The sequence below is a fragment of the Theropithecus gelada genome, chromosome 3, assembly GCF_003255815.1.
Source record: "Theropithecus gelada isolate Dixy chromosome 3, Tgel_1.0, whole genome shotgun sequence".
NCBI lineage: Eukaryota > Metazoa > Chordata > Mammalia > Primates > Cercopithecidae > Theropithecus > Theropithecus gelada.
The window spans coordinates 56,822,755-56,850,543 of record NC_037670.1 but is presented as its reverse complement, the minus strand read 5'-3'; the positions used below and the strand labels follow the sequence as shown (position 1 = coordinate 56,850,543).

At 51.4% G+C, this 27,789-nt stretch overlaps 2 protein-coding genes across 7 annotated transcripts; one reads left to right on the top strand and one right to left on the bottom strand.

Annotated features, from left to right (window-relative positions):
• PHKG1 (phosphorylase kinase catalytic subunit gamma 1) lies at nt 1-13,086 on the top strand. 3 transcript variants are annotated; one of them, XM_025378363.1, is made up of 11 exons: nt 1-169; nt 4,068-4,184; nt 5,243-5,421; nt 5,975-6,029; nt 8,734-8,835; nt 9,281-9,346; nt 9,572-9,735; nt 10,759-10,849; nt 10,966-11,119; nt 11,257-11,382; nt 11,713-13,086. In XM_025378363.1, the coding sequence occupies exons 2-11, from the start codon at nt 4,102-4,104 to the stop codon at nt 11,956-11,958; spliced, it is 1,266 nt and encodes a 421-aa protein (XP_025234148.1). In that variant the 5' UTR covers nt 1-169; nt 4,068-4,101; the 3' UTR covers nt 11,959-13,086. The 3 variants fall into 3 exon arrangements, with proteins under 3 accessions (XP_025234148.1, XP_025234150.1, XP_025234149.1); XM_025378365.1 differs by lacking the exon at nt 8,734-8,835 and having other exon boundaries at nt 5,243-5,399; nt 5,980-6,029; XM_025378364.1 differs by lacking the exon at nt 8,734-8,835.
• Nucleotides 12,337-27,780, bottom strand: SUMF2 (sulfatase modifying factor 2). Of its 4 annotated transcripts, none has more exons than XM_025378367.1 (9): nt 27,394-27,780; nt 24,432-24,588; nt 19,305-19,419; nt 18,190-18,234; nt 17,688-17,838; nt 16,122-16,177; nt 14,809-14,893; nt 14,489-14,633; nt 12,337-13,473 (listed from the first exon to the last, which is right to left on the bottom strand). In XM_025378367.1, the coding sequence occupies exons 1-9, from the start codon at nt 27,554-27,556 to the stop codon at nt 13,389-13,391; spliced, it is 1,002 nt and encodes a 333-aa protein (XP_025234152.1). In that variant the 5' UTR covers nt 27,557-27,780; the 3' UTR covers nt 12,337-13,388. The 4 variants fall into 4 exon arrangements, with proteins under 4 accessions (XP_025234152.1, XP_025234154.1, XP_025234151.1 ...); XM_025378366.1 differs by having other exon boundaries at nt 12,344-13,473; nt 18,190-18,291; XM_025378369.1 differs by lacking the exon at nt 24,432-24,588 and having other exon boundaries at nt 27,394-27,555.
• Nucleotides 27,781-27,789: the final 9 nt, after the last annotated feature.

Here is a 27,789-nt window from a genome sequence, read left to right as displayed (position 1 = left end):
ACGTTAGCCTCCGGTCATCAAATAGCAAAACCCAAAACAACAGCAGACGATATCTTCCAAGTGTCTGCTCAGGACACGGCTTCAGCCCTCTGTGGTCCCCTCTCCCCGGGGGCTCCGAGGCCTTTGGGATTCTTGTCAAGCTCCTTCAAGAGCCTGCAAGGACTTAACTGTGAGTAGCTAGCCCATTGATGGAAAAAAGCCAGGTGACAGGCAGGGAGCAGGGAGGAGTGAGGGTGGAGAAGATAGAAACTCCCACATCCACTCTTTCCATGTCTCTTTTCTGAAGGCGGATGGACCAGGGAGAGTGGCAGCACTGACCCTTGAAACCCCCATCTGGGGACTTTCCTACAGAAAAGAGGTCCTGAGGCTGATCTGGTTTTTGGACTTTCAGAGTCCAGGGGAGGGAAGTTCTGTGCCAAAAAGGACCAGGCCAGGTAGGCATGGTGGCTCACACCTGTAATCCCAGCACTTTGGGAGGCCAAGGTGGGAGGGTCACTTGAGGTCAGGAGTTCAAGACCAGCCTGGCTAACACGGTGGAACCCCGTATCTACTAAAAATACAAAAATTAGCTGGGTATGGTGGCTCATGCCTGTAGTCCTAGCTACTCAGGAGGCTGAGGCAGGAGAATCGCTTGAACCCGGAAAGCAGAAGTTGCCGTGAGCTGAGATTGCGCCACTGCACTCCAGTCTGGGTGACAGAGAGAGATTCTGTCTAAAAAAAGGACTGGGCTACCTACTCCCATGTGGGAACCCTGTCCACAGGGGTCTTGGGAAAGGTGTGAGGGGTGGGTGGGGCAGTAGACAGGGGCACTAAGTTGGCCCCAGTCAGAGCTGGAGCTGGGGCAAGATAACCACCTCCTCAGCACCCCAGGAAAGGTGAGTGTAGCCACAACTTGGCCAAGTAGGCTGTGCCAAGGACTGGAGCCTTAGGCCTAGGCTGGCATTTCATAGGGGGTTCCAGGTGTACTTTCTGCTCATGGAGGGCTGGGGGAGAGGAGAGAGCTGGCACTACGCAGCTTTGGGAGGTGATGAGGCACAGATGCCCATTGTGAGGACTTAGAAGGACTTACCAGCAAATGGGCTTGTTTTTATGGGAAACAGACAGTCCCAGGCTCCACCGAGTTGCTGATGGGGCAGGCAGAGAAGGCCTGTGCATGAGCAGCCCAGATGCCTGGCACCAGCAGAGGGGACTTGTTATTCTAAACCTTCCTCTGGTAACCAGGCACCCAGTAGTGGAGCCACCAGGATTCCTGGAACAGCCTGCCCAATCCCGGGGGCAGCCAGAGCTGCTGCTTGGCTGGTCAGCAAATTGGCTCCTTTGAGAGGCCAGGCCTTCTTAGGCCCAGAAGCAGTGGGGAAAAGGGGGTTGGAGGCAGCTTTGGCCCTGCTGAGTGGCAGGTTGGGCCTGTTTTCTATCTGCCTTTTTCCCTGTTGGTAAATGATATTTTCTGCATTCCTCAAATCCTGCATCTGATTTTGTTTTGTTTTGTCTTGTTTTTTTGTTTTGTTTTGTTTTGTTTTTGAGATGGAGTCTCGCTCTGTTGCCCAGACTGGAGTGCAGTGGCATGATCTTGGCTCACTGCAAGCAACGTGTCCCGGGTTCACGCCATTCTCCTGCCTCAGCCTCCCGAGTAACTGGGACTGCAGGCGCCCACTACCACGCCCGGCTAATGTTTTGTATTTTTTAGTAGAGGCGGGGTTTCACCGTGTTAGCCAGGATGGTCTCAATCTCCTGACCTCGTGATCCTCCCACCTCGGCCTCCCAGAGTGTTGGGATTACAGGCATGAGCCACCGTGCCCGGCCTGTTTTGTTTTGTTTTTTGAGACAGAGTCTCACTCACTCCGTCAACTAGGCTGGAGTGCAGTGGTGCGATCTCAGCTCACTGCAACCTCCACCTCCTGGGTTCAAGTGATCGTCCTGCCTCAGCCTCCCAAGTAACTGGGACCACAGGTCCGAGAGCCATCATGCCTGGCTAATTTTTGTATTTTTTGTAGAGATGGGGTTTCACCATGTAGCCCAGGCTGGTCTCGAACTCCTGACCTCAAGTGATCTGCCCACCTCAGCCTCCCAAAGTGCTGGGATAACAGGTGTGAGCCATCATGCCAGGCCTAAATCCTACATCTGAAGCAGGAGTGGAGTTCCCTGGTAGGAGCCTCCATGTTCCTGACGCAAGGTGGGGTAGCTCAGTGCCTCTGTGTCCAGGCCTGAGTGTCCTGGCTCTGTACTGCCTCTATGCTGCAGCAGGACCACTCAGGGCTCACTGGCCATTGTTAGGTAGGACATGGGGCATTCTGCCAGCAGGACCCTGAGCACCAAAGGGGTACCTGCCCAACCACTGACTCACATTCAAGGAATAGCCCCTGCCAGACACCCGCACTGGGTATGGGGGGCAGAGACGGCTAGGACATCCTAGAGGTGACAGTCTAGCAGGGGAGGTGAGAGCATACACTGGCGAATGACACCAGAGGTAGGGACCGGGATGGACCCACCCAGCTCTCCATCCCTCAGAGCACCCAGCATAGTGGTTGGCAAAGAGTGGGTGTTCAATGTCTGCAGAATGGAGGTGTAATGAATGAGTGAGTGATTATGAAAGTCCCAGTTATGGATAGAATACATGAGGAAGGGCCGGGTGCAGTGGCTCACGCCTGTAATCTCAGCACTTTGGGAGGCCAAGGTGTGTGGATCATTTGCGGTCAGGAGTTTGAGACCATCCTGGCCAACATGGTGAAACCCCATCTCGACTAAAAATACAAAAATTAGCCAGGCATGGTGGTGCGTGTCTGTAATCCCAGCTACTCTGGAGGCTGAGGCAGGAGAATTGCTTGAACCCGGGAAGGGGAGGTTGCAGTGAACCAAGATCACACCACTGCACTCCAGCCTGGGTGACAGACCAAGACTCCATCTCTACACATACACACACGCACACACACACACACACACACACACACACAAAACATGAGGAAGGAGCAGTGGGATGGAGCACAGGAAACCTGTCCTAGAAGGGGGTGTGTTTTCAGGAAGCACAGTCACAACAAGGGGAGATAAGGAGAGGCTACAGGAGTGGCCTATTAAAAAGGAAATTGTGGCCAGGTCCAGCGGTGGCTCATGCCTATAATCCCATCTCTTTGGGAGGCTGAGGCCGGAAGAATGCTTGAGGCCAGGAGTTTGAGACTAGCTTGGGCAACATAGGGAGACCCCGTCTCTACAAAAAACTTAAATATTAGAGCTGGGCGTGATGGTTCACGCCTGTAATCCCAGCACTTTGGGAGACCAAGGCGGTCGGATAACCTGAGGTCAGGAGTTCGACACCAGCCTGGCCAACATGGTGAAATCCTGTCTACTAAAAATAGAAAAAATTAGCCAGGCGTGGTGGTAGGTGCCTGTAATTCCAGCTACTTGGGAGGCTGAGGCAGGAGAATCGCTTGAACATGGGAGGTGGAGGTTGCAGTGAGCCGAGGGCCAAGATTGCACCACTGCACTCCAGCCTGGGTGGTACTTTAGTCCCAGCTACTCAGGCGGCTAGGGTGTGAGGATCACTTGAGCCCAGGTGGTCGAGGCAGCAGTGAGCTATGATGGTACCATTGCACTCCCGCCTGGGTAACAGAGCAAGACCCCATCTCTACAAAGAATTTACTTTTTTTGAGCCAGAGTCTGGCTATGTTGCCCAGGCGGGAGTGCAGTGACGTGATCTCCGCTCACTGCAACCTCTGCCTCCTAGGTTCAAGTGATTCTCCTGCCTCAGCCTCCCAAATAGCTGAGACTATAAGCATGTGCCACTGCAACCAGCTAATTTTTGTATTTCTAGTAGAGATGGGGTTTCACCATGTTGGCCAGGCTGGTCTTGAAATCCTGGCCTCAAGTGATCTATCTGCCTCAGCTTCCCAACGTGCTGGGATTATAGGTGTGAGCCACCACGCCCGGCCTCAATTCACAAACATTTATTTGGAACATTCACTATAGGCCAGTGTGGTGCCAGATATAAGGATGAGTAAGAAACAGTTCCAGGCCCCAAGGAGAACACCCCCTGGGTCAGGAAGGCTGACAGCTTCTTTCTGTTCCCCTCTCAGAGCCACTCAGAGTTCCCCTGCTGAAGATCTGAGCATGACCCGGGATGAGGCACTGCCGGACTCTCATTCTGCACAGGACTTCTATGAGAATTATGAGCCCAAAGAGATCCTGGGCAGGTAAGGCCCAAGCTCTCCCCACGAAGTGCTGTCCTAGGCTCCAGCAGGCCCTGTAGGCTACAGCCAACTCCACTCCACCCCGAGTACTGACCCCACTTTCATCCCCAAAGCGCTGTTCTCTTGGAGAAACCCTTGGTTTGGGGTCCTGCCCTCCTGAAGCCAGGAAAGATAAGAGAAACCTCTCCCAGCAAAAAGTTCCCAGGGGTAGGTGCAATGGCTCACACCTGTAATCCCAGCACTTTGGGAGGCTGAGGTGGGAGGATTGCTTGAGGCCAAGAGTTCAAGATCAGCCTGGGCAACATAGCAAGACTCCGTATCTCTTTTTTTTTCTTAAGATAGGGTCTTGCCCTGTAGTCCAGGTTGGAGTACAGTGGCATGATCTTGACTCACTACAGTCTCTGCCTCCTAGGCTCAAGTGATCCTCCCACCTCAGCATCCCTAGTAGCTGGGACAACAGGTGTGTGCCACCAGGTCTGGCTAACCATCTCTATTTAAAAAAAAAAAAAAAAGCGAGGGGCTGCCGGGCACAGTGGCTCATGCCTGCAATCCCAGCACTTTGGGAGGCCAAGGCAGGAGGATCACCTGAGATCAGGAGTTTGAGACCAGCCTGGCCAACATGGTGAAACCTGTCTCCAGTAAAAATACAAAAATTAGCTCTGCGTGGTGGCAGGCGCCTGTAGTCCCAGCTACTCAGGAGGCTGAGGCAGGAGAATTGCTTGAACCCGGGAGGTGGAGGTTGCAGTAAGCCAAGATTGTGCCACTGCACTCCAGTCTGGGTGACAGAGTGAGACTCTCTCTCTCAAAACAAAAAAAAAAAAAAAAAAAAGCACTGAACTAGGAGTTACATGGCCTGAGAGCAGGCTTGTTACTCACCAGCTCTGGGCAAATCACCTGACTGTGCCTGTATTTATTCATCCACCATTTCCAAAAGCTCAGAGGAACTTGGGGGAAAGTGTAAATCTGTTGACAAGGGCAGGACATCTCTGCTGCAGCCTCGAATCTGGGACTCCCCATGGGGTGAGGGACCCCCCGAGGCCATCTGTCCTCTGCACTTCCAGGGGCATTAGCAGTGTGGTCAGGCGATGCATCCACAAGCCCACGAGCCAGGAGTACGCAGTGAAGGTTATCGACGTCACCGGTGGAGGCAGCTTCAGCCCCGAGGAGGTGCGAGAGCTGCGAGAAGCCACGCTGAAGGAGGTGGATATCCTGCGCAAGGTCTCAGGGCACCCCAACATCAGTGAGTGATGACCCCAAGTCACATGACGGGGTGCCCCCCTGTGATTCTGCCCTGACAGCCCAAGCCAGGGAGTGTGACCCCACCACATAGCCAGCTAGAACCACCCAGGCTCAAGGCTCCCAGCTCCACCCTCACTGCTCTGACAGAAGGGGTCCCAGGCTGGGATGGATGCAGGCAGGGGAATGGGGGTTTGATGTCCCTGGGCTGAATTAGCCAGGCGTGCTGATGCATGCCTGTAATCCCAGCCACTCAGGAGGCTGAGGCAGGAGCATCACTCGAGCCCGGTAGTTTGAGGCTGCAGTGAGTTATGATTGCACTACTACACTCCAGCCTAGGTGACACAGTGAGATCCTGTCTCTAATAATAATAATAATAATAATAAAGTCCCTGGGGCTGCCCACACCCTGGGTTGATGTCCTTTGAGCACCCTCCTGATTCCCCTGTCAGCTTTTGAAGTTAGCCCACAGCAGCCTCGGTCCCTGACCCCTGTGCCCCAGCTGCCCCTACCTGGGCTCCCCTGCTACTTGAGACAAGCTAGCCATTTCCATTTCAGTACAGCTGAAGGACACTTATGAGACCAACACTTTCTTCTTCTTGGTGTTTGACCTGTAAGTACCCAGCCCTGCAGCAAGCCACACCTGAGAGAACCTCGACTGTCAACTGTCATCCGCTTCCCAACCCCAGGGCTGCCTGGAGACCACAGCCAGCTCCTGAGCTGAGGATGCCAACTACAATCCCGGTGTTTAGACAGATCAGCCCCTGGGGTCCGGCTGCCGGGTTTGGAAACCTGGGTTCACCACTTGTGGGCTGGATCATTTCTTTAAATCTCGGTTTTCTCATCAGTATTATGGGAGTGATAATAGCACAGTGAGTGGCATAGTGTGAATGCTAATAATTACTAGCCTCAGGCCAGGCACAGTGGCTCACAACTGTAATCCCAGCACTTTGGGAGTCTGAGGCTGGAGAATCGCTTGAACCCAGGAGGTGGAGGTTGAAGTGAGCCAAGATCGTGCCATTGAACTCCAGCCTGGGTTACAAAAGCAAAACTCCGTCTCAAAAAACAAAAACAGAATAAAACAAAAAAAACCCCCAAAACTCTTGGCCTCATGCAATTCTCTCACCTCAGTCTCCCAAAGTGCCAGGATTACAGGCATAAGCCACCATGCCTGGCACGGTATATTGATATAATTGTTCTATTTTATTATTGGCTGTTAATCTCTGTGCCTAATTTATAAACTTCATCTTAGGTATGTACATATAGGAAAAACATAGGAAGTATAGACTTCAGTGCTATCCATGGTTTCAGGCATCCACTGGGGGTCTTGGAACATATCCCCTGCAGATAAAGAGGGAGAACTGTAGACATATATAAAGTAGAACAAGGGTTAGCAAGAGACAGGGGCTTCCTTAGACTGAGTGGTCAGGAAGGCATGTCCAGGAAGTGACCCAAGCAGAGGATGGCAGGATGTAAGGTCGGTCAGCACCAAAGACCAGGTCCTGCAGGCATTTTAGCCATGGTAAGGAGTTTGGAGGGTCAAGACTGGGCGGCTGACGTGATCTGATTTACTTTTGGTTTTTTTTTGAGACAGAGTTTTGCTCTTGTCGCCCAGGCTGGAGTGCAGTGGTGTGATCTCGGCTCACTGCAACCTCTGTCTCCCGGGTTCAAGCGATTCTCCTGCCTCAGCCTCCCAAGTAGCTGGGATTACAGGTACCCACCCACCACCATGCCCAGCAAATGTTTTATGTGTGTACTTTTTTAGTAGAGACAAGGTTTCGCCATGTTGGCCAGTCTGGTCTCGAACTCCTGACCTCAAGTGATTCATCAGCCTCAGCCTCCCAAAGTGCTGGGATTACAGGCGTGTGCCACCGCACCCAGCCTGACTTCCTTTTGAAAAGATCTCACTGACTATCTAGGGTCAACTGTAATGAGGCGGGATTGGAAAAAGGGAGGCCAGCAGTATCGAGGAGAGAGGCAGGTGGTAGAGGTTGCACCTGTGGTGTGGTCCAAAGGTTAATGTCATCATCACCATCACCACCATCATCATGCCCCTACTTCTGCATCAATAGGATTAGTAAGATGAGCCCGTTATTGCTAAGCATCAAATGTGAACACTACAAAGTACTCTGTGAAATGTGGATTCCAGACTTATTATCGGCCAGGCACGGTGCCTCACACCTGTAGTCTCAACACTTTGGGAGGCCGAGGTGGAAGGATTGCTTGAGGCCAGGAGTTTGAGACCAGCCTGGGCAACAAAGCGAGACCCCATCTCTACAAAAAAATATAAAATTAAGGTCGGGCATGCTGGTTCACCCCTGTAATCTCAGTACTTTGGGAGGCTGAGGCAGGCGGATCAGATGAAGCCGGGAGTTCGAGACCAGCCTGGGCAACATGGCGAAATCCCATCTCTACAAAAAATACAAAAATTAGCCCAGCATGGTGACAGATATCTGTGATCCCAGTCACTCAGGAGGCTGAGGCACAAGAATGGCTTGAACCCAGAAAGCAGAGGTTGAAGTTAGCTGAGATTGAGCCACCGCACTCCAGCTTGGGCAACAGAGGGAGACTTTCTCGGACCCCTCCAGACTCACCAGCAGCAGCTGTCTTGACTCTGCTCTGTGGCACTGTCCTGTATAGCTCTTGGGGGCAGCTCAAATGTCTTTAACCTTTGAAGAAGTTGCTGGGGGAAGCTATTTTTAATGCTGCCCTGAGGAGCCCTCCAGGGTATAACTAGATGATTCTAGCAGAGAGTTCTTTCTAGATCATCCCAGGAGGTAAGAAGATTGAACTTCAATTCTTAATCCCGTAACTGGCGAACTTTGCGCCTGCAACTCTTGCACAGCTGATTCTTCCCATTTGTTTCCTGGGAAAAAATCGGGATACTCAGCTGGGTGTCGTGGCTCACGCCTATAATCCCCGCACTTTGGGAGACCGAGGCAGGTGATCACCTGAGGTCAGGAGTTCAAGACCAGCCTGGGTAACATGGTGAAACCCTGTCTCTACTAAAAATACAAAAATTAGCTGGGTGTGGTGGTGGGCACCTGTAATCCCAGCTCCTCAGGAGGCTGAGGCAGGAAAATCGCTTGAACCTGGGAGGTGGAGGTTGCAGTGAGCCGAGATTGCGTCATTGCACTCCAGCCTGGGTGACGAGCAAAAACTCCATCTCGGGGGAAAAAAAAAAAAAAAAATCGGGATACTCATGTCCTTCTGATCTGGGTCTCGGCTCCTGGGCCAGTGGTTCATGGTCCTCTCTTTCAGCCTCCAGCCATCATTTAGGCCCCGATACATCCCAGTCCACACTGTCACTTCCACAGATGGGAGAACCCCCACACTGAAACAATGGAGATGGAACAGAAATGGCACTCGGGCTGGGGCTCCCCCAAATCCACCAACTTCAGGGCCCAGGGCTGGGAGAGGTACTGCTCACAGGGCCACTAGCTCAGGGCCCATTGCTTCCCTGGTCACTTCTAGCCATTCTGGCTTGGAACTAGGGTAATGGGAACCTGGGGAGAGGACTTAGCTGAAGAAATGCCTACCCCATGAAATGGTGGGAAAAACTTTTCCAGGGGAAAAATTAAGTCAGGGGAGAAACCTAGGCCATCTCTGTTCCTCGGAGGGTTGATGAGAGCCTGAGCCCCTGACATGGGCCACTTCTCTCCAGCCTCCTTTGCTTTTCTCCCAGTTCTTCCAGAACACTTCTCTCCTCACTTCCCCGGTTCCTCTCCCCAGACTGTGGTTCTCCACGGGGAGGGGCCCACTTAGCTTCTAGAGGTATCGGGGCAGAAGGCAGCTCTCTGGGAGCAGGGTAAGGAGGGTGGTGGTCTTGGGACCGACCCAGCTATCAACCGTCTGTTTCCACAGGATGAAGAGAGGGGAGCTCTTTGACTACCTCACTGAGAAGGTCACTTTGAGTGAGAAGGAAACCAGGTGAGCATCCCGTTGCCCCCTCTCCGCTCCCTCCCACTTGGCCTAGGGCCACAGGCACTGGGGCCTCAGGGGAGGCAGGGCGTGCATGTGTCTGGGCTGGTGCATGTGTCTGGGCTGGGCATGTGTGCTGCTCCCTTGCAGTGTGGCTGAAATGTGAGCTGTGTCTCCCTGCCTGTCGCCTGACTCTGCGCAGAGGAAGAGTGACGAGTGTGTGCCCCACCCTAGAAAGATCATGCGAGCTCTGCTGGAGGTGATCTGCGCCTTGCACAAACTCAACATTGTGCACCGGGACCTGAAGCCCGAGAACATCCTCTTGGATGACAACATGAACATCAAGCTCACAGACTTTGGCTTTTCCTGCCAGCTGGAGCCAGGAGAGAGGCTGCGAGGTCTGGTAACATGGCCTTGGCCCACGTCCGGGCCTCGGGCGCTCAATCAACCCTCCGCGGAATAGAGATGGCCTGGGTTTCTCCCCTAACTTAATTGTTCCCCAGAATAAAAATTCCACCATTTCAAGGGGTAGGAATTTTTTTTCTTTTTTCTTTTTTTTTTTTTTTCCGAGATGGAGTCTTACTCTGTCACCCAGGCTGGAGTGCAGTGGCGCAATCTCAACTCACTGCAACTTCTGCCTCCCGAGTTCAAGTGATTCTCCTGCCTCAACCTCCTGAGTAGCTGGGATTACAGGCACGCGCCACAACGCCCAGCTAATTTTTGTATTTTTAGTAGAGATAGACCATGTTGGTCAGGCTGGTCTCGAACTCCTGACCTTGTGATCCACCCGCCTCGGACTCCCAAAGTGCTGGGATTACAGGCGTGAGCCACCACGCCCGGCAGGGCTAGACATTTCTTCAGGTAAGTCCTCTCCTAGGTTCCCATTACCCTTGTTCCAGGCCAGGATGGCTAGAAGTGACCAGGGAAGCAATAGGCCCTAAGCTGGTGGCCCTGTGGGCAGTACCCCGTCCTGCCCTGGGCCCTGAAGTTGGTGGATATTGGGGGAGTCCCAGCCCAAGCTCTATTTCTGTTCCAGCTCCATTGTCTCTTTGGACTTCCTCTTTTTTTTTTTTTTTTCGTTTGAGACAGAGTCTCATTCTGTTGCCCAGGCTGGAGTGAAATGGGATGATTTCAGCTCACTGCAACCTCCGCCTTCTAGGTTCAAGCGATTCTCCTGCCTCAGCCTCCTGAGTAGCTGGGACTATAGGCATGTGCCACCACACCTGGCTAATTTTTGTATTTTTAGTAGAGACGGAGTTTTGCCATGTTGGCCTGGGTGGTCTCGAACTCCTGGCCTCAGGTGAGCTGCCTGCCTTGGCCTCCCAAATTGCTAGGATTACAGAAATGAGTCACTGCGGCCGGCCTGGACTTCCTCTTCTGAGTGCCCTGCTGACCTGTCTTGATGATGACTGTTCCTGCAGAGGTCTGCGGGACCCCCAGTTACCTGGCCCCTGAGATTATTGAGTGCTCCATGAATGAGGACCACCCGGGCTATGGGAAGGAGGTGGACATGTGAGTGCACCGAGGAAGGAGGATCACCTGCCTGGGCTGGGTGAGGGAGGGAGCCGGCAGGGCTGGGTTGGTGCCCCTGGCGCTGGGTAAGTGGCCCTGGGCCCTCACGCGTCCAGGTGGAGCACTGGCGTCATCATGTACACACTGCTGGCCGGCTCCCCGCCCTTCTGGCACCGGAAGCAGATGCTGATGCTGAGGATGATCATGAGCGGCAACTACCAGTTTGGCTCACCCGAGTGGGATGATTACTCGGACACTGTGAAGGACCTGGTAAGAGGCCAGGCCAACTGGCTCCTGGGCTCAGGACTGCGATGCCAGGCTCCCCTGCCCGGGGAGGCCCTGCCTCTCCTGACATGCTGGAGGGGACCTGCCTTGATGTTCTCCGTTCCCCTCTCCTCCCCTCCCAGGTCTCCCGATTCTTGGTGGTGCAACCCCAGAACCGCTACACAGCGGAAGAGGCCTTGGCACACCCCTTCTTCCAGCAGTACGTGGTAGAGGAAGTGCGGCACTTCAGCCCTCGGGGGAAGTTCAAGGTATGAAGCGTTCTGACCCAGACCCGCCAGCTCCCCAAGTGCAAACCTCTAAGCCCTCTCCTCTCCCAGGGGTCCTTACACCCCGTGGGTTTCCAGAGTACCCACCCCACCCCTCCCAGCTGCCCTGTGATGGCTTCAGAGATGGCAGGTGTCAGCCCACTGGCTCTGTCCCTATGGATGCTGGCCAGGTGGGAAGTGGAGGACACTAGGAGGGCCCCGCAGAAGCCACCCAAGGCTTCGTGGCAAACGAGCCCAGAGCGTTCCTGTGCTGGAGGGGCAGGGCCTGGCAGGGGGGCAGCTGCAGCCCAGCTTCTCCACCTGGCCCTGCAGGTGATCGCTGTCACTGTGCTGGCTTCAGTGCGGATCTACTACCAGTACCGCCGAGTGAAGCCGGTGACCCGGGAGATCGTCATCCGAGACCCCTACGCCCTCCGGCCTCTGCGCCGGCTCATCGACGCCTACGCTTTCCGAATCTATGGCCACTGGGTGAAGAAGGGGCAGCAGCAGAACCGGGCTGCCCTTTTCGAGAACACACCCAAGGCTGTGCTCCTCTCCCTGGCCGAGGAGGACTACTGAGGGGCTGGCCAGTCAGGGAGGGCTGGGGGGCAGGTGGGGAGGGGAAGTCACGGAAATATAAGTCCAAGGGGTGAGATGCGTGTAGTCCTCTGCAGAAGGAGTGCTTGGCCCTGGCCAGGAACCCCTGGAGCTGAGGTCATGATCTCCTCTCAAAGGCTGTGCACAAGGGAAGCGGGTGTTCCCACCACACAGCAATACCTGCAGGCTGGGGCAGGCCCTGGGTGGGCAGAGATCACAGGTGGCCTGAGAACCAGGAGCCGCCTGCTCCTCCACTTCCTGGATGAGCCACCATCTCCGTTTCTCTTTAGGGGAGGCCCAGAGTTACTGACACTTGGGCCCTCTTAGGGTCCCAAGGTGAGAATCAAAGACACAGACATGTCTGAGATACACAATCACAGGAGATTTTATTGACCCCATGACATCCAGTGACAGTGTGGGAGCAGGATACTCTCCAGGGACATATTTTTGGAGGCATATGGAGAAGGAGGCCCAGGCGAGGTGGCTCACACCTGTAATCCCAGCACTTTGGGAGGCCGAGGTGAGAGGATCGCTTGAGGCCAGGAGTTTGAGACCACCCTGGGCAACATAGTGAGATCCTATCACTACAAAAGTTCAAAAACTTAGCCAGGCCTGGTGGTGCACACTTAGTAGTCCCAGCTACTCGGGAGGCTGAGGTGGGAGAATTGCTTGGGCCCAGGAGTTCAACACTACAGTGAGCAGTGATCACCACTGCACTCTAGCCTGGGCAACAGAGCAAGACCCTGTCTCAAAAAAAAAAAAAAAAAAAAAAAAAGAATGGGAAGCTTCTGATATTTGTCTTTCTGGAGTACTATTTGCTCTGTGATTCCCACAATGCACCGCTTCACCTAATACATCATTTGGTTCTCCCAGACCCTTTTAGGACTGAACTGTGCTTTAAATAGTTACACGTCTGCCTGTTACACAGTGGAAACTAATTTCCTTCTTCAGAGGGACACAAAACCACAGATGAGGCCACCAAGAAAGCATTCTCCTTCCACAACAATTGGCTGAGGAAACAGAACAAGGGAAATTCTGCCTTGAGGAAACAATGTCAGCTTCCTGAATCATCCAGGGAGAAAGAGAGAGAATAGATTTTAAAATGCTTAACAAATGGCCTTTCAGAGCCCTCTGTTCTAATTGTTTGCCCCTGTGTCAATAATACTTGGCCTGTAAGAGAAACACCTGGCTCCCAGCCACCTTCAACACGCTGGGCCCCTTCTCCAAAACACAGGAGGCTGAGTCCTCTCCTGCCCTGGTGAGAGGCGCCTGCCACAGAGGGATGGGAGACAGGGAAGGGGAAGTTCTTTCCTGAGGCTGAAGCTCCTGAGCTTGGAATTGGGCTGTTTGCAACATGGCCAGGGAATGACAGTGACCCTGGAGGGCTTTTCTCCTTGTCACCACCCGGCTGCTTACAGCTCCCCTGGCAGCCGGCCTGCGTCTGCAGCACAGCGGAAACCGAGGTTGTCTGAGGCTGAATCTGGAGTGTTGCCCATCCTGCCAGTAGAGGAGGGGAGAGAGGAAGGACACATCCTGAGAAAGAGGCCTGGGGGCTGACCCATCTTCCCTGCCTCACCCGCAGGGCTCGCCATGATCAGGGAGCTTGAGGGCTGGGGAGGGCATAGTCTGGAAGGAAGCCTGTGCCAGTCCTGGGAGAAGGGGAACAAGAAGGGGCTTTGGGACAAAAGGGGCCTTGCAAGAGTTGGGGGAGGGACAGTGGCCCCGAGAGACAGCACTGGAGGGCAGAAAAGACAGTGACTAACTTCTGTGTTGGCAGTTGAGAACAGCTCAGTAGAGAAAACCTGTCCGCAAGCTATGAGAATATTGTGGCCAGGTGCAGTGGCTCACGCCTGTAATCCTAGCATTCTGGGAGGCCAAGGCGGGCTGATTGCTTAGTCCAGGAAAATGAGACAAACCTAGGCAACGTGGCAAAAACCCATCTCTACAAAAATTAGCCGGGCATAGTGGTGCATGCCTGTAGTCCCAGATACTTGAGGAGCTGAGGTGGGAGAATCGCTAGAGCCTGGCAGTTTGAGGCTGCAGTGAGTTGAGACTGCGCCACTGCACTCCAGCCTGGACAACAGAGCAAGACTCCATCTCCAAAAAAAAAAAAAAAAAAGATTTTTCGTGTGCCCACCAGTTTGAAGAGTCAGTAAGTCTATGACCACCACTAATGACCTACTGGTGTGGTCATTCTACTTCCCTCCCTTTGCCTACCTAGTGGTAAGGACAAGAGGAGAAACCCCATAATTAAGATGCCACACACAGTCTCCCTGGGTACCAAGAGCTGGCAGAAGAGTCACAAGGTGTCCTGGGCCCCTTTGCTTTTCATAGCAAGTGCTGCTGGCTTTCTTTTCTGTACCCACAACTGGGCACAGGCTCAGGGAGGTGCTGGGACCAGCTCACTGCACACAGACGGTTGGTGATATGAAGGTTGGGGCACTCCGGGACCGGGATTCAGACCTCAGCCCCAGCTACTAAGCCGCACGTTGCCTGGGACAAAGCCCCTCACCTGGTGGTGACCCGGGCCCGGTGATTGGCAGAGCCGTCAGCTGTGTCGATCCACGATGCTCCTCGGAGGACACGCATGTCCTGCTCAGCGGCCTGGTATGGTGATGCTGTCCACTCCCACACGTTGCCCAGGAGGTCATAGACCCCTGCAGCCCCACCGGCGGGTCAGGCCAGGCTGGGACCCGCGGACCACCCCGCCTACCCTCTGAGGTCCTGGGGCCAACTCGGGGAAGGGAGGTGCTTCCCTCTGCCTCCTCTCTAGACACGATGGTCCCAGCAGCCAGTTCGTGGGCATGGCCATAAGCCCAAGAGAGCTCTTACCATAGTTGTTCTGGGCGGGGAAAGCATTCACTGGGGAGACTCCATGGAAGCCATCCTCAGCTTTGTCCCCCTTGGGGAACCTTCCCTGATGGGAGAAAGGGAGGGTAAAAGATTTACCACCTGTCCCAAGGCAGGTCCTCATGCCTATCCAGAGGAAAACCAAAGTCGTCTTGCTGTCGCATCTGGGGAAGGGCACGGGGCGGTGACCTAAGATTCCTATCCAGAGCTCCCAAACCCATCACCTCACATCCCCAGGGTGACCCCCCTGCTGGATTAGGAAGAGTGTTTCCCCTGTACCCAAAGGGCTCTAGGTCAAGCCCAGCCCACACCTGACTTCTCCACTCTCAGCAACATCCTGCCCTCTGCCTGGAACCCCACATGCCATGGAGCCTCGAGAAGACAGCTTCTCCCATGCTCCTCCGCAGCCTGTCCCCACGCCCCGTGCCTGAGCACTGTAGCCTGCTCCTGCAGGCCTTCTCAGGACCGTGCTTTTTTATTTGCTTATTTTAGTTTTATTTATTATTTAGTCACTTTTTTTTTTGAGGCAGGGTCTCATTCTGTTGCCCAGGCTGGAGTGCAGTGGCAGCATGACCTTAGCTCACTACAACCTCCGCCTCCTGGGTTCGAGTGATTCTCCTGCCCAAGTCCCAAGCAGGTGGGATTACAGGTGCCCGCCACCACGCCCAGTTAATTTTGTATTTTTAGTAGAGACAGGGTTTCACCATATTGGCCAGACTGGTCTTGAACTCCTGACCTCAGGTGATCCAACCCCCTCGGCCTCCCAAAGTGCTGGGATTACAGGCATGAGCCACTGCACCCAGCCCTACAAATCTTTAATAGAAAGTACTTATGCTGGCTGGGCATGGTGGCTTATGCCTGTAATCCCAGCACTTTAGGAGGCTGAGGCGGGTGGATCACCTGAGGTCAGGAGTTTGAGACCAGCCTGGCCAACATGGCAAAACCTGATCTCTACTAAAAATACAAAAAAATTAGCTAGGCATGGTGGCAGGGACCTGTAATCCCAACTACTTGGGAGACTGGGGCAGGAGAATCGCTTGAAACTGGGAGGCGGAGGTTGCAGTGAGCCGAGTTCACACCACTGCACTCCAGCGTGGGTGACAGAGAGAGACTCTGTCTCAAAAAAAAAAAAAAAAAAAAAGTACTTATGACCCATTGTCTTTTGCTTTACCAGCTTATGAGTCATCAGTTGCATTAGAACCCAAGCCGTCTGGATGCCGCGGCCTAACAACACAGTACCTAGCCTCTAGCAGGTCTCTGTGGATGCTTGGTGAAAGGAGGAATGTAGGTCTTACCTGCCACAGGTTGGTGCGGTTTGGCTGGAACCGGTTTCCCCATGGGTAAACTTGACCTGCCAGGAGAGCAAAGAGGCAGCAGAGGAGGGGGAGGTGAAGAATTAGGGAAGGAAAACAAAAACACAGAAAGAGTGAGGGAACCAAAAGGAAGTTAGAGGGAGATGAGAAAAAAAGAGAGTGAGATGACCTGCTTTTATTTCCCATGCCACTCTCTGAACTGCATTAGAGGCCCTGGCCTCCTCATGTGCTCCAGGGCTCTGGGATCTGAGCCAGTTTTTAAAGCATCTCTTATCAGTTCATGTTGAGAAAAGTACAGAAATTGAGAAACTTGAAAATTGGACTTAGATTGCATAAACGAACGAGCCAGAGGCAACTTCACAAGTCATATTAAAAACTTTGATCATTGGCTACACGTGGTGGCTCACACTTGTAATCACAGCACTTTGGGAGACCGAGGCAGGTGGATCACGAGGTCAGGAGTTCAAGACCAGTCTGGCCAACACAGTGAAACCCCCGTCTCTACTAAAAATACAAAAATTAGCCAGGCATGGTGGCAGGTGCCTGTAATCCCAGCTACTCAGGAGGCTGAGGCAGGAGAATCGCTTGAACCTGGGAGGCAGAGGTTGCAGTAAGCCGAGATCGTGCCACTGTACTCCAGCCTTGAGCAACAGAATCCGTCTCAAAACAAACAAACAAACAACAACAAAAAAACTTTGATCGTTGATGTACCTGGTGTTCACTGAAAGACTGTGTAGAGGGGTTTAATGTGGGGAGTTGCTTTTTGCTCTTCTAACTTTCTGTGTAATTAGGATTGCGGAATGACAAATGACCGAGTTAGGAGCAAACAGTGATTCTTAACATTAACCCCTGTACCCCAAGGGCAGAAGTGTGTAGTCTAACATTAATCCCTGTACCCCAGAGACAGAAGTGTGTAGTCTTGGTAATTCTTCTTTTTCCTTATGCCATGTTGCTCTGGTTATATTTATTGAAATGTAATATGTCTGTGGAATTTCCAACAAAATATTTTATGTCTGTTCTTTCAATTTCTCCAGTTACTAATTTTCATGGTATTTCATAAATATATCAGTCTGAGATGGACTAGAAAAAATAATAAAAAAACCCCTGGTCCTCTACCACAGATAGTTTAAGAAGCACTGCTCTAGGGAACACAGACCCTTCCTGCCCCAACCCCTGCTTTTTTTCTTGAGACAGGGTCTTGTTCTGCCACTCAGGCCAGAGAGCGGTGGTGTGATCATAGCTCGCTGCAGCTTTGAACTCCTAGGCTCAAAGGATCCTCCCACCTCAGCCTCCCGAGTAGTTGGGACTAGAGGCACATGCCACCAGGCCCAGTTCATTTTTGTATTTTTTGGAGAGACGAGGTCTCCTTATGTTGCCCCGGCTGGTCTTTCACTGCTGGCCTCAAGCTATCCTCCTGCCCCAGCCTCCCAAAGTGCTGGGATTACAGGCATGAGCCACCGCGCCCGGCCCCTTCCCACTCTTTAAAGCCCCTCATGCAGGGCAGGATGGGGAGAAGAATGAAAGAAAATCGCCTCATCATCTGGATACCCTTCAAGCCCCCTCGGGCAGCAAACTCCCACTCTTCCTCCGTGGGCAGCCGTTTTCCCCGCCAAGCACAGTAGGCACGGGCGTCATTCCAGCTCACGTGTAACACTGGGTGCTCCAGTCTCTCTCGGATGCCAGAGCCAGGACCTGCAGGCTGACAGCCAGGATGAAGTGAGACAGGCTTCCGGGAGCGCATTAAGTCGGAGGCAGGCTAGGTTTAGGGCACTCGCGTTTAGCTTTTACCACTAGATGGAGGAAGAGAGCTGGAAGAGAGCCAGGTGAGTGAGGAGCGGTGGGAGTCAGAAAAAAGATTACAGGAGGCTGAAAAGGGAGAAATGGATGGGTAACGGGAAAAGGAGGCCTGCTGAGCGATTTCCCTGAAATTCCCCTGTCCTCCTTTGAAACTCAGTGTTCCTGGATGTACGAGGGGTAGAGAGGAGGCTGGGCCTGGAGAATAAAAGAGTCAAGCAGGGGTAGAAAATGAGGTAGTGGAATCAGCCCTTACCTGCCTCCAAAATGCCTTTTCCACTGGAAGCCACCAGAGTACAGGCTGCAAAAAAGGAGACTGACTGCAAGATGCTCTGGCCCAGCAAAGGCGCCTCCCCGACTGAGCCACAGGACGCAGAACAGAGACGTCAGGCTGAGACTCAGGTAGTCTAAGTGAGGTTGTGGTTGAAATTTTATTTATTTATTTTTTTGAGACAAGATATTGCTCTGTCACTCAGGCTAGAGTGCAGTGGCACCATCACCGCTCACTGCAGTCTCAACCTCCTAGGCTCAGGTGATCCTCCCCCCTCAACCTCCTGAGTAGCTGGGACTACAGGTGTACATCATCATGCCCAGCTAATTTTCTTTCTTTCTTTCTTTTTTTTTTTTTCCTGTAGATATGGGATCTATGTTGCCCAGGCTGGTCTTGAATTCTTGGGCTCAAGCAATTGTCCCACCTCGGCCTCCCAAAGTGCTGGGGTTACAGGCGTGAGCTGCTGTGCCCAGCTGAGACTGGAATCTTTATAGAGTCCAATCTCACCACCTTTATTAGAGGTTGGCTTGCCAAGGGGATTTTCTTTTTTTTTTTTTTGGAGACAGAGTCTCACTCTGTCACCCAGGCTGGAGTGCAGTGGCGCCATCTCGGCTCACTGCAACCTCTGCCTCCCGGGTTCAAGTGATTCTCATGCCTCAGCCTCCTGAGTAGCTGGGATTACAGGAGCGTGCCACCACGCCTGTCTAATTTTTGTATTTTTAGTAGAGACGGGGTTTCGCCATGTTGGCCAGGCTGGTCTTGAACTCCTGACCTCAGGTGATCCACCCACCTCAGCCTCCCAAAGTGCTGGGATTACAGGCATGAGCCACCACACCCAGCCCACCAAGGTGATCTCCTGATTCAAGTTCCTTGAACCCTATCCTGACTTGGACCTTTAGGTAAGAGCTAACTTCGGTTCAGGGTTAACTTCCTGGGAGTGTGTATTGATCTGACGCTCCATGGTGGGTTTCTCTTGCTTCCTTTCTGTCTCCAGCTCTCAGGTCTGATTCTCCACTGTGTCCCAGGTAACCCATGTCCCACAGGATTCCCTGTCCAGGTCCCACTCCTATCCCCTCAGCCGCAAGACCAGGTTCTCTCACCTTCATTGGCTGGGTGGCTTTGTTTCTCAGCTCATCGGAGACAAAGTCCTCAAAGACAAAGCTCCATCCAAACATCTCAGCCTCTGTCCGATACTTTTTCTCCCTGACAAAATCCCTGCAAAGACATAGTTCAGCTGGTTCAGCTGGTGAGGTTCTGTGCCCGCCCTATCTTCTCCTGCTCCAGGAAACCTCAGATATCCCTGTCCTGTAAGTTACACACCACAGAGTGTTCATGATCGCCAAAGAATTAACCTGAAGCCTGGGCGATTTTCTTTTAAATTAGAATGCAACAAATTCACATACAGTAAAATTCACTCTCTTCAGTGTTTAGTTCTGTGAGGTTAATTTATTTTTTATTTATTTATTTGTTTGTTTAGTTGTTTATTTATTTATTTAGAGATGGAGTCTCACTCTGTTGCCCAGGCTGGAGTGCAATGGCATGATCTTGGCTCACTGCAACCTCCACCTCCTGGGTTCAAACGATCCTCCTGCCTCAGCCTCCCTAGTAGCTGAGATTATAGGTGCCTGCCACCACGCCCAGGTAATTTTTGTATTTTTTTTTTTTTTTTTTTTTTTTTTTTGAGACGGAGTCTCGCTCTGTCGCCCAGGCTGGAGTGCAGTGGCCGGATCTCAGCTCACTGCAAGCTCCGCCTCCCGGGTTCACGCCATTCTCCTGCCTCAGCCTCCCGAGTAGCTGGGACTACAGGTGCCCGCCACCTCGCCCGGCTAGTTTTTTGTATTTTTTTAGTAGAGACGGGGTTTCACCGTGTTAGCCAGGATGGTCTCGATCTCCTGACCTCGTGATCCGCCCGTCTCGGCCTCCCAAAGTGCTGGGATTACAGGCTTGAGCCACCGCGCCCGGCCAATTTTTGTATTTTTAGTAGTGACAGGGTTTCACCATGTTGGCCAGGCTGGTCTCGAACTCCTGACCTAGTGATCCACCTGCCTCGGCCTCCCAAAGGGCTGGGATTACAGGCGTGAGCCACCACACCCGGCCTATTTTTTTTTTTTTTTTTTTGAGACAAAGTCTCACTCTGTTGCCCAGGCTGGAGTGCAGTGGCACAATCTCAGCTCACTGCAACCTCCACCTCCCGGGTTCAAGTGATTCTCCAGCCTCAGTCTCTCAAGTAGCTGGGATTACAGATGCATACCACCATGCCCAGCTAATTTTTGTAATTTTTGTAAAGATAGGGTTTTGCAATGTTAGCCAGGCTGGTCTCGAACTCCTAACCTCAGGTGATCCTGCCACCTCGGCCTCCCAAAGTGTTGGGGTTACAGGCGTGAGGCACAACACCTGGCCAATTGTTTTTTTTTTTTTTTTTTTTGAGACAGACTCTTGCTCTGTTGCCCAGGCTGGAGTGCAGTAGCACAATCTTGGCTCACTGCAATCTCCACCTCCTGGGTTTAAGTGATTTTCTTGCCTCAGCTTCCCCAGTAGCTGGGATTACAGGTGCACACCACCATGCCCAGCTAATTTTTGTATTTTTAGTAGAGGCGGGGTTTCACCATGTTAGCCAGGCTGGTCTCGAACTCCTGACCTCGTGATCTGCCCGCCTCGGTCTCCCAAAGTGCTGGGATTACAGGTGTAAGCCACCATGCCCAAATTAACTTTTATTTATTTTAATCATTTATTTATTTATTTATTTATTTATTTATTTTTGTTTAGACAGAGTCTCACTCTGTGGCCCAGGCTTGAGTGCAGTGGGGTGATCTCAGCTCACTGCAACCTCTGCCTCCTGGGTTCAAGCGATACTCCTGCCTCAGCCTCCTGAGTAGCTGAGATTACAGGTGCGTGCCACTACACCCTGCTAATTTTTGTATTTTTAGTAGTGACAGGGTTTCACCATGTTGGTCAGGTTGGTCTTGAACTCCTGACATTGTGATCCGCCCGCCTCAGCCTCCCAAAGTGCTGGGATTACAGGGATGAGCCACCGTGCCCGGCTGATCATTTATATTTTTGAGACTAGGTCTCACTCTGTCACCCAGGCTGGAGGGCAGTGATGCAACCATGGCTCACTATAGCATCGACCTCCTGGGTTCAAGCGATTCTTGTGCCTCAGCCTCCTGATTTATTTTAATTATTTATATTTTGGACTGGGTCTTACTCTGTCACCCAGACTGGAGTGCAGTGGCACAATCACAGCTCACTGCAGCCTTGACCTCCTGGGCTCAAGCAATTTTCCCTCCTCAGCCTCTCAAGTAGCTGTGACTACAGGTGCATGCCACCATGCCTGGCTAATTTTATAGAGATGGGGTCTCACTATGTTGCCCAGGCTGGTCTAAAAATTCTGAGCTCAAGTGATCCACCCACCTCGGGCTCCCAAAGTGTTGGGATTACAGGCATGAGCCACTGCGCCCAGCAGTTCTGTGAGTTTGACAAAGCATATAGTCACTACAATAATCAAGATACAGAATAGTTCCATTGGTCACCTCTAAAAAAATTTCTCTGCAACTCACCAACCACAGACCAGGTTTTTTTGTCCCTATAGTTTTGCCTTTCCCAGAATACCATACAACTTGAATCATATAGTATGTAGTCTTCTGGGTCTGGCTGTGGTTTCCTTCACTTAGCAAATGCTTCTGAGATTCATCCATGTTGTTGCCATTAGTAGTCTGTCCCTTTTTATCAATGAGTAGTCTCTCACTGTATGGACATACCATATATTGTTTATACACTTACCAGCTGAAGATCATGTGAGTTATCTCCTGTTTTCAGAGATCATGAATAAAGCCACTGAGCAGGAGATTTAAGGGTGGGGAATTCGTCTCTTTTCTGAAAGGTCTCCAGCACCTATCTTTTTTTTTTTTTCCTTTTTGAGAAAGGATGTTGCCCAGGTTGGAGTGCAGTGGTGCAATCATGGCTCACTACAGCCTCAACCTTCCACACTCAAGTGATCCTCCTGCCTCAACCTCCCTACTAGCTGGGACTACAAGTGCATGCTACCATGAGGGGCTAATTTTTTTTTTTTTTTAAGACAGAGTCTTGCTCTGTCGCCCAGGCTGGAGTGCAGTGGCTGGATCTCAGCTCACTGCAAGCTCCGCCTCCCGCGTTTACACCATTCTGCCTCAGCCTCCTGAGTAGCTGGGACTACAGGCGTCTGCCACCTCGCCCGGCTAGTTTTTTGTATTTTTTAGTAGAGACAGAGTTTCACCGTGTTAGCCAGGATGGTCTCGATCTCCTGACCTTGTGATCCGCCCGTCTTGGCCTCCCAAAGTGCTGAGATTACAGGCTTGAGCCACCGCGCCCAGCCTTTTTAAAATTTTTAGTAGATATGGGGTCTGTGTTGCCCAGGATGGTCTCAAACTCCTGGGCTCAAGTGATCCTCCCATGCCAGCCTCCCAAATTGTTGGGATTACAGGCGTGAGCCACTGCATCCAGCCCTTCATCACATATCTAATCTCACAACAGTCATCAGAGGTAGGTAACAGGTTTTATTGTTATTATCTCCATTTAACAGATGAAAACCACTGAACCAAATAGAAGTGAAAAATTGGGCTTTTAAAATGGATTTTCGACTGGACGTGGTGGCTCACAGCTGTAATCCCAACACTTCACGAGGCCAAGGCAGACGGATCACCTGAGGTCAGGAGTTTGAGACCAGCCTGACCAACATGGAGAAACCTTGTCTCTACTAAAAATACAAAAATTAGTTGGGTGTGGTGGTGCATGCCTGTAATCCCAGCTACTTAGGAGGCTGAGGCAGGAGAATCACTTGAAACCAGGAGGCGGAGGTTGCGGTGAGCTGAGATTGCACCATTGCACTCCAGCCAGGGCAACAAGAGCAAAACTCGTCTCTAAATAAATAAATAAAATAAAATAAAATGGATTTTCAAGGCCAGGCATGGTGGGTCACACCTATAATCCCAGCACTTTGGGAGGCCAAGGCAGAAGGATCACTTGAGCCCGGGAGTTCGAGACCAGCCTGGGCAACAGGGCAAAACCCTGTCTCTACCAAAAACACAAAACAAAATAAGCTGGGTGTGGTAGGGCGCACCTGTAGTCCCAGCTACTCAGGAGGCTGAGATGGGAGGATGGTTTGAGCCTGGGATGCAGAGGCTGCAGTGAGCTGAGATCATACCACTGAACTTCAGCCTGAGTGACAGAGCCAGACCCTGTCTCAAAAAAATAATAATGATAACAATAATAATAAAATGAATTTTCATATACTTTGGTATGGTTTAGTAAGTTTCAGCAGGCAGATTGTCAGGGTAAGATGGATTGTTATATATATATACATTTATATATATAACAATATGTACAAATTTATATACTTATTTACTTATTTTTACTTATTCATTTATTTTAGCAGAGATAGAGGTCTCCCTATGTTGCCAGGCTGGTCTCAAACTCCTGAGCTCAAGCAATCCTCCCACCTTGGCCTCCCAAAGTGCTCACATTGCAGGTGTGAGCCACCACACCTAGCCTATAAGGGGAATTTAAAGGACTCTCTACTATGATGTCCCTTCTCCCAATCCCTTTCCCCATGTAGAAGAGGGTTCTGTTGAGTGACTGGCATTTGCTTATATTTCTCAGTGCTATGTCCAGTGTAATGGAAAATGCACTGGCTCAAGAGCCCAGGGATTTGAGTTCCAGGCCAAGCTCATCTACTAACTGAGTCAGTCAAACCTCTTTGGATTTCAGGTTCTTCATCTGAATAACGTATATAACACTTATCCCATAGTACACTGCAAAGATGACATGTGACAGTGAACAAGTTAGTATTCCTTTAGATATTAAGAATGAGGCCAGGTGCAGTGGCTCATACCTGTAATCCCAGCACTCTGGGAGGCTGAGGTGGGGAGATCAGTTGAGGTCAGGAGCTCAAGACCAGCCTGGCCAACATAGTGAAACCCCATCTCTACTAAAAAAATACAAAAAAAAAAATTAGCTGGGTGTGGTGGCGAACACCTGTAATTCCAGCTACTTGGGAATTGCGGAGGCAGAGGCAGGAGGCAGAATTGCTTGAACCCAGGAGGCGGAGGTTGCAGTGAGAGACATCACGCCATTGCACTCCAGTGCCTGCGAGACAGAGTGAGTAAGTCTCCAAAAAAAGAAAGAAAGAAAGAAAGAAAAACTAATGAGATTAGAGAGGGCCTTCATTCCTCCTGGAAGAACACCTCATGTACCTGAAATCTTTGTTGGTGACAGGAAATATGTCAATGGCAAAGGGTTTCACTGTTGCCTCCCGCACAGGGCCTTCACCATCTCTGCTGTCTGGAGAATTTGTTCCCATCAGGAATCTCCCACCTGGCAGTTGGACCATGCTAGTAGCCTGTCCATTTCCTGCAAAGAAAAAAGAGAGTTATCAGTAATACATGCATATATATAAAACAAGTGGTAATATTTGGATCGTATGCAATACTCATGATGGTATAATAAAACACAACAAAAAATGTGGAGGCTTAAAAATCTGGCTTTAAATTCCTTTTGGGCTGGGTACGGTGGCTTACGCCCTGTAATCCCAGCACTTTTGGAGGCCCAGGCGGGTGGATCACAAGGTCAGGAGATCAAGACCATCCTGGCTAACACCGTGAAACCCCTTCTCTACTAAAAATTAAAAAAAAAAAAAAAAATTAGCCGGATGTGGTGGCAAGCGCCGGTAGTCCCAGCTACTCAGGCGGCTGAGGCAGGAAAATGGCGTGAACTTGGGAGGCGGAGCTTGCAGTGAGCCAAGATCACACCACTGCACTCCAGCCTGGGCGACAGAGTGAGACTCCGTCTCAAAAAAAAAAAAAAAAAAAACATTCCTTTTGCGTTTTGTTTGGCTTCACATTCTTGTTCTGCCACTTGATTTGCTGGGAAACCTTAGGCAAATTACTTAATCTGATATTCAATTTCTTTCTTTTTTTTCTTTTTGTGACAGGATTTCGCTCTGTCACCCAGACTGGAATGCAACGGTGCAATCTGGGTTCACTGAAACCTCTGCCCCCGCCGGATCAAGCAATCCTCCCGCCTCAGCCTCCTGAGTAGCTGGGACCACAAGTGTGCACTACCATACCTGGCTAATTTTTGTATTTTTTGTAGAGATTGGGTTTTGTTGTGTCACCCAGGCTGGTCTCAAACTCCTGAGCTCAAATGATCCTTCTACCTCAGCCTCCCAAAGTGCTGGGATTATAGGTGTGAGCCAACACACCCAGCTGAGATTCAATTTCTTCATCTGAAAAATGGGGATATCTATGAACGACCATAGCTTGTTAATAAAAGAAAAAATAATAAGTATGAAAAATAGGGATAATATCTCACTATCTCTTAGGTAGTAGCTGTGTCAATTAAAATAACATGGAACCAGGAACAATGGCTCAGAGACAGGGTGCAGAGGCTAAGGCAGGAGAATTACTTGAGCCCAGAAGTTCAAGGTCATAGTGAGCTATCATTGTGTCACTGCACTCCAGCCTGGGTGACACAGTGAGACCCTGTCTCAAAAAATAAAAAATAAAAAGATAATAGTAACAATAAAATAGCATGGGTGAAATGTTGACCACATGGTAGATTTGCACGTACCTCTTTCTTCCTCTACACAAGCCCTTGTCCCAGCTAGGCGAATTTAGACACTCTACCCTAAAATACACCTAGCACTTTCTTTCCATTCTTCTGCTCATGCTGTTTCTCTGCCTCTTCCTCTCCACTTACTGAACTCTTATCAGTTATTAGTGATTCCAACCATTATATGCGCCAGAAGAGAAGCATATAATACATACATGTTTGACAGTATATCCCTGGCTCCTGCTATAAGTGCACAATTATTGCCAAATAGTTGAATGAGCACCTTTAGACTTGTATGAATGCCTCAGAAAATCATGGAATTAAAAAGGACGGGCCAGGTGCAGTGGCTCACGCCTGGAATCCCATGCTGGGAGGCCCAGGCGGGCAGATTACCTGAGGTCAGGAGTTCGAGACCAGCCTGGCCAACATGGCGAAAACCCGTCTCTATCAAAAATACAAAAATTAACCGGGTGTGGTGTCAGGTGCCTGTAATCCCAGCTCTCAGGAGGCTGAAGCAGGAGAATCGCTTGAACCCGGGAGGCGGAGGTTGCAGTGAGCTGAGATCACACCACTGCACTCCAGCCTAGGTGACAACAGTGAGATTCCGTCTCAAACAAACAAACCAAAAATTAGCTAGGTGTGATGGTGTCCACCTATAATCCCAACTACTCCGGAGGCTGAGGCAGGAGAATAACTAGAACCTGGGGGCAGAGGTTGCAGTGAGCCAACATCGCGCCACTGCACTCCAGCCTGGGGGTAACAGCAAGACTCTGTCTCAAAATAAATAAATAATAAACAAAAAAGGGTCTTTGCTTCAACCTCCTTATTCCACAGGAGCAAACCAAGACCCGAAAAAGAAATATGACTTAAAGAGCTAGTTAGCAGGAAACAGGACTAGATTCATGTCTCTCTACGGTGCTGTTTCCAATAGGCCACATTTCTTCAGCTTGATGCACCACTTCACAGTGTCTTTCCAAGAAAGTGTCTAAGCACTACAACTTCTTTCAAGGCAGAGTCCTCGTCATTTGATGTTCCTCAAGATCCTATCTTTGGCTCTCTTATTCTGACACATTCACACTGATTTCATCCATTTTCAGTTTTTCTTTTTTTTGAGGCGGAGCCTTGCTCTGTCTCCCCGGTCGGAGCGCAGTGGCCCGATCTCGGATCACTGCAACCTCCGCCTCTCGGGTTCAAGCGATTCTCCTGCTTCAGCCTCCTGAGTAGCTGGGACTATAGGCCCCTGCCACCACGCCTGGCTAATTTTTTGTATTTTTAGTAGAGACAGGGTTTCATCATATTGCCCAGGCTGCTCTTGAACTGCCTGACCTCGTGATGTGCCCGCCTCGGCCTTCCAAAGTGCTGGGATTACAGGCTTGAGCCACCGGGCCTGGCCTCTCTTTCCCTTTTTTAGGTTTGAAAGATTCCAGCTCACGAAGTTGAAAGTACAAGGCAGTGAGACGCCACGGGCGCCAAGAGCGACCTCCCCAGCCGACCGCTGCAGCCGCATCCCGAAGGCGAGCAGAGGGGCCTCGGGCTCTCTCCCGCCAGGGCGGAGCACCCCATCTCCTCTCCAGTGCCCCCGGGATGGACGGCCGGTTCACTGACCTAGCTTGAGCCATGCGCCGACCAGGAGCAACAGCAGGGACAGGAGGGGTACCAACCAACCCATGCCGGAATCAGGACTGGTGCGCTGCGCCGCGCCGCGCACACGCACGGCCCCACTACGCATGCGCCCTCCTTCACTGCAGCGGTAAAGCTCTACGCACATGCGCAGGCTGCTCCACCACCCACCCCCTCACCCTACAGTTCAGCAGGGGGAAACTTACAGAGCGATGCGGAGGACTCACCACACCACCTTCAGGGCCGCCCAGCGAATTAAGGAAAATCACGTTTAAGGGTCCCGTCCGTTCCAGAGACCCCCTCACTACTTTTTTGAACTTTTTGGGCAGTTTACATTCCCCTGAAGATTGCTTTTGTGCGTCATACCATTGCAAGACCAGA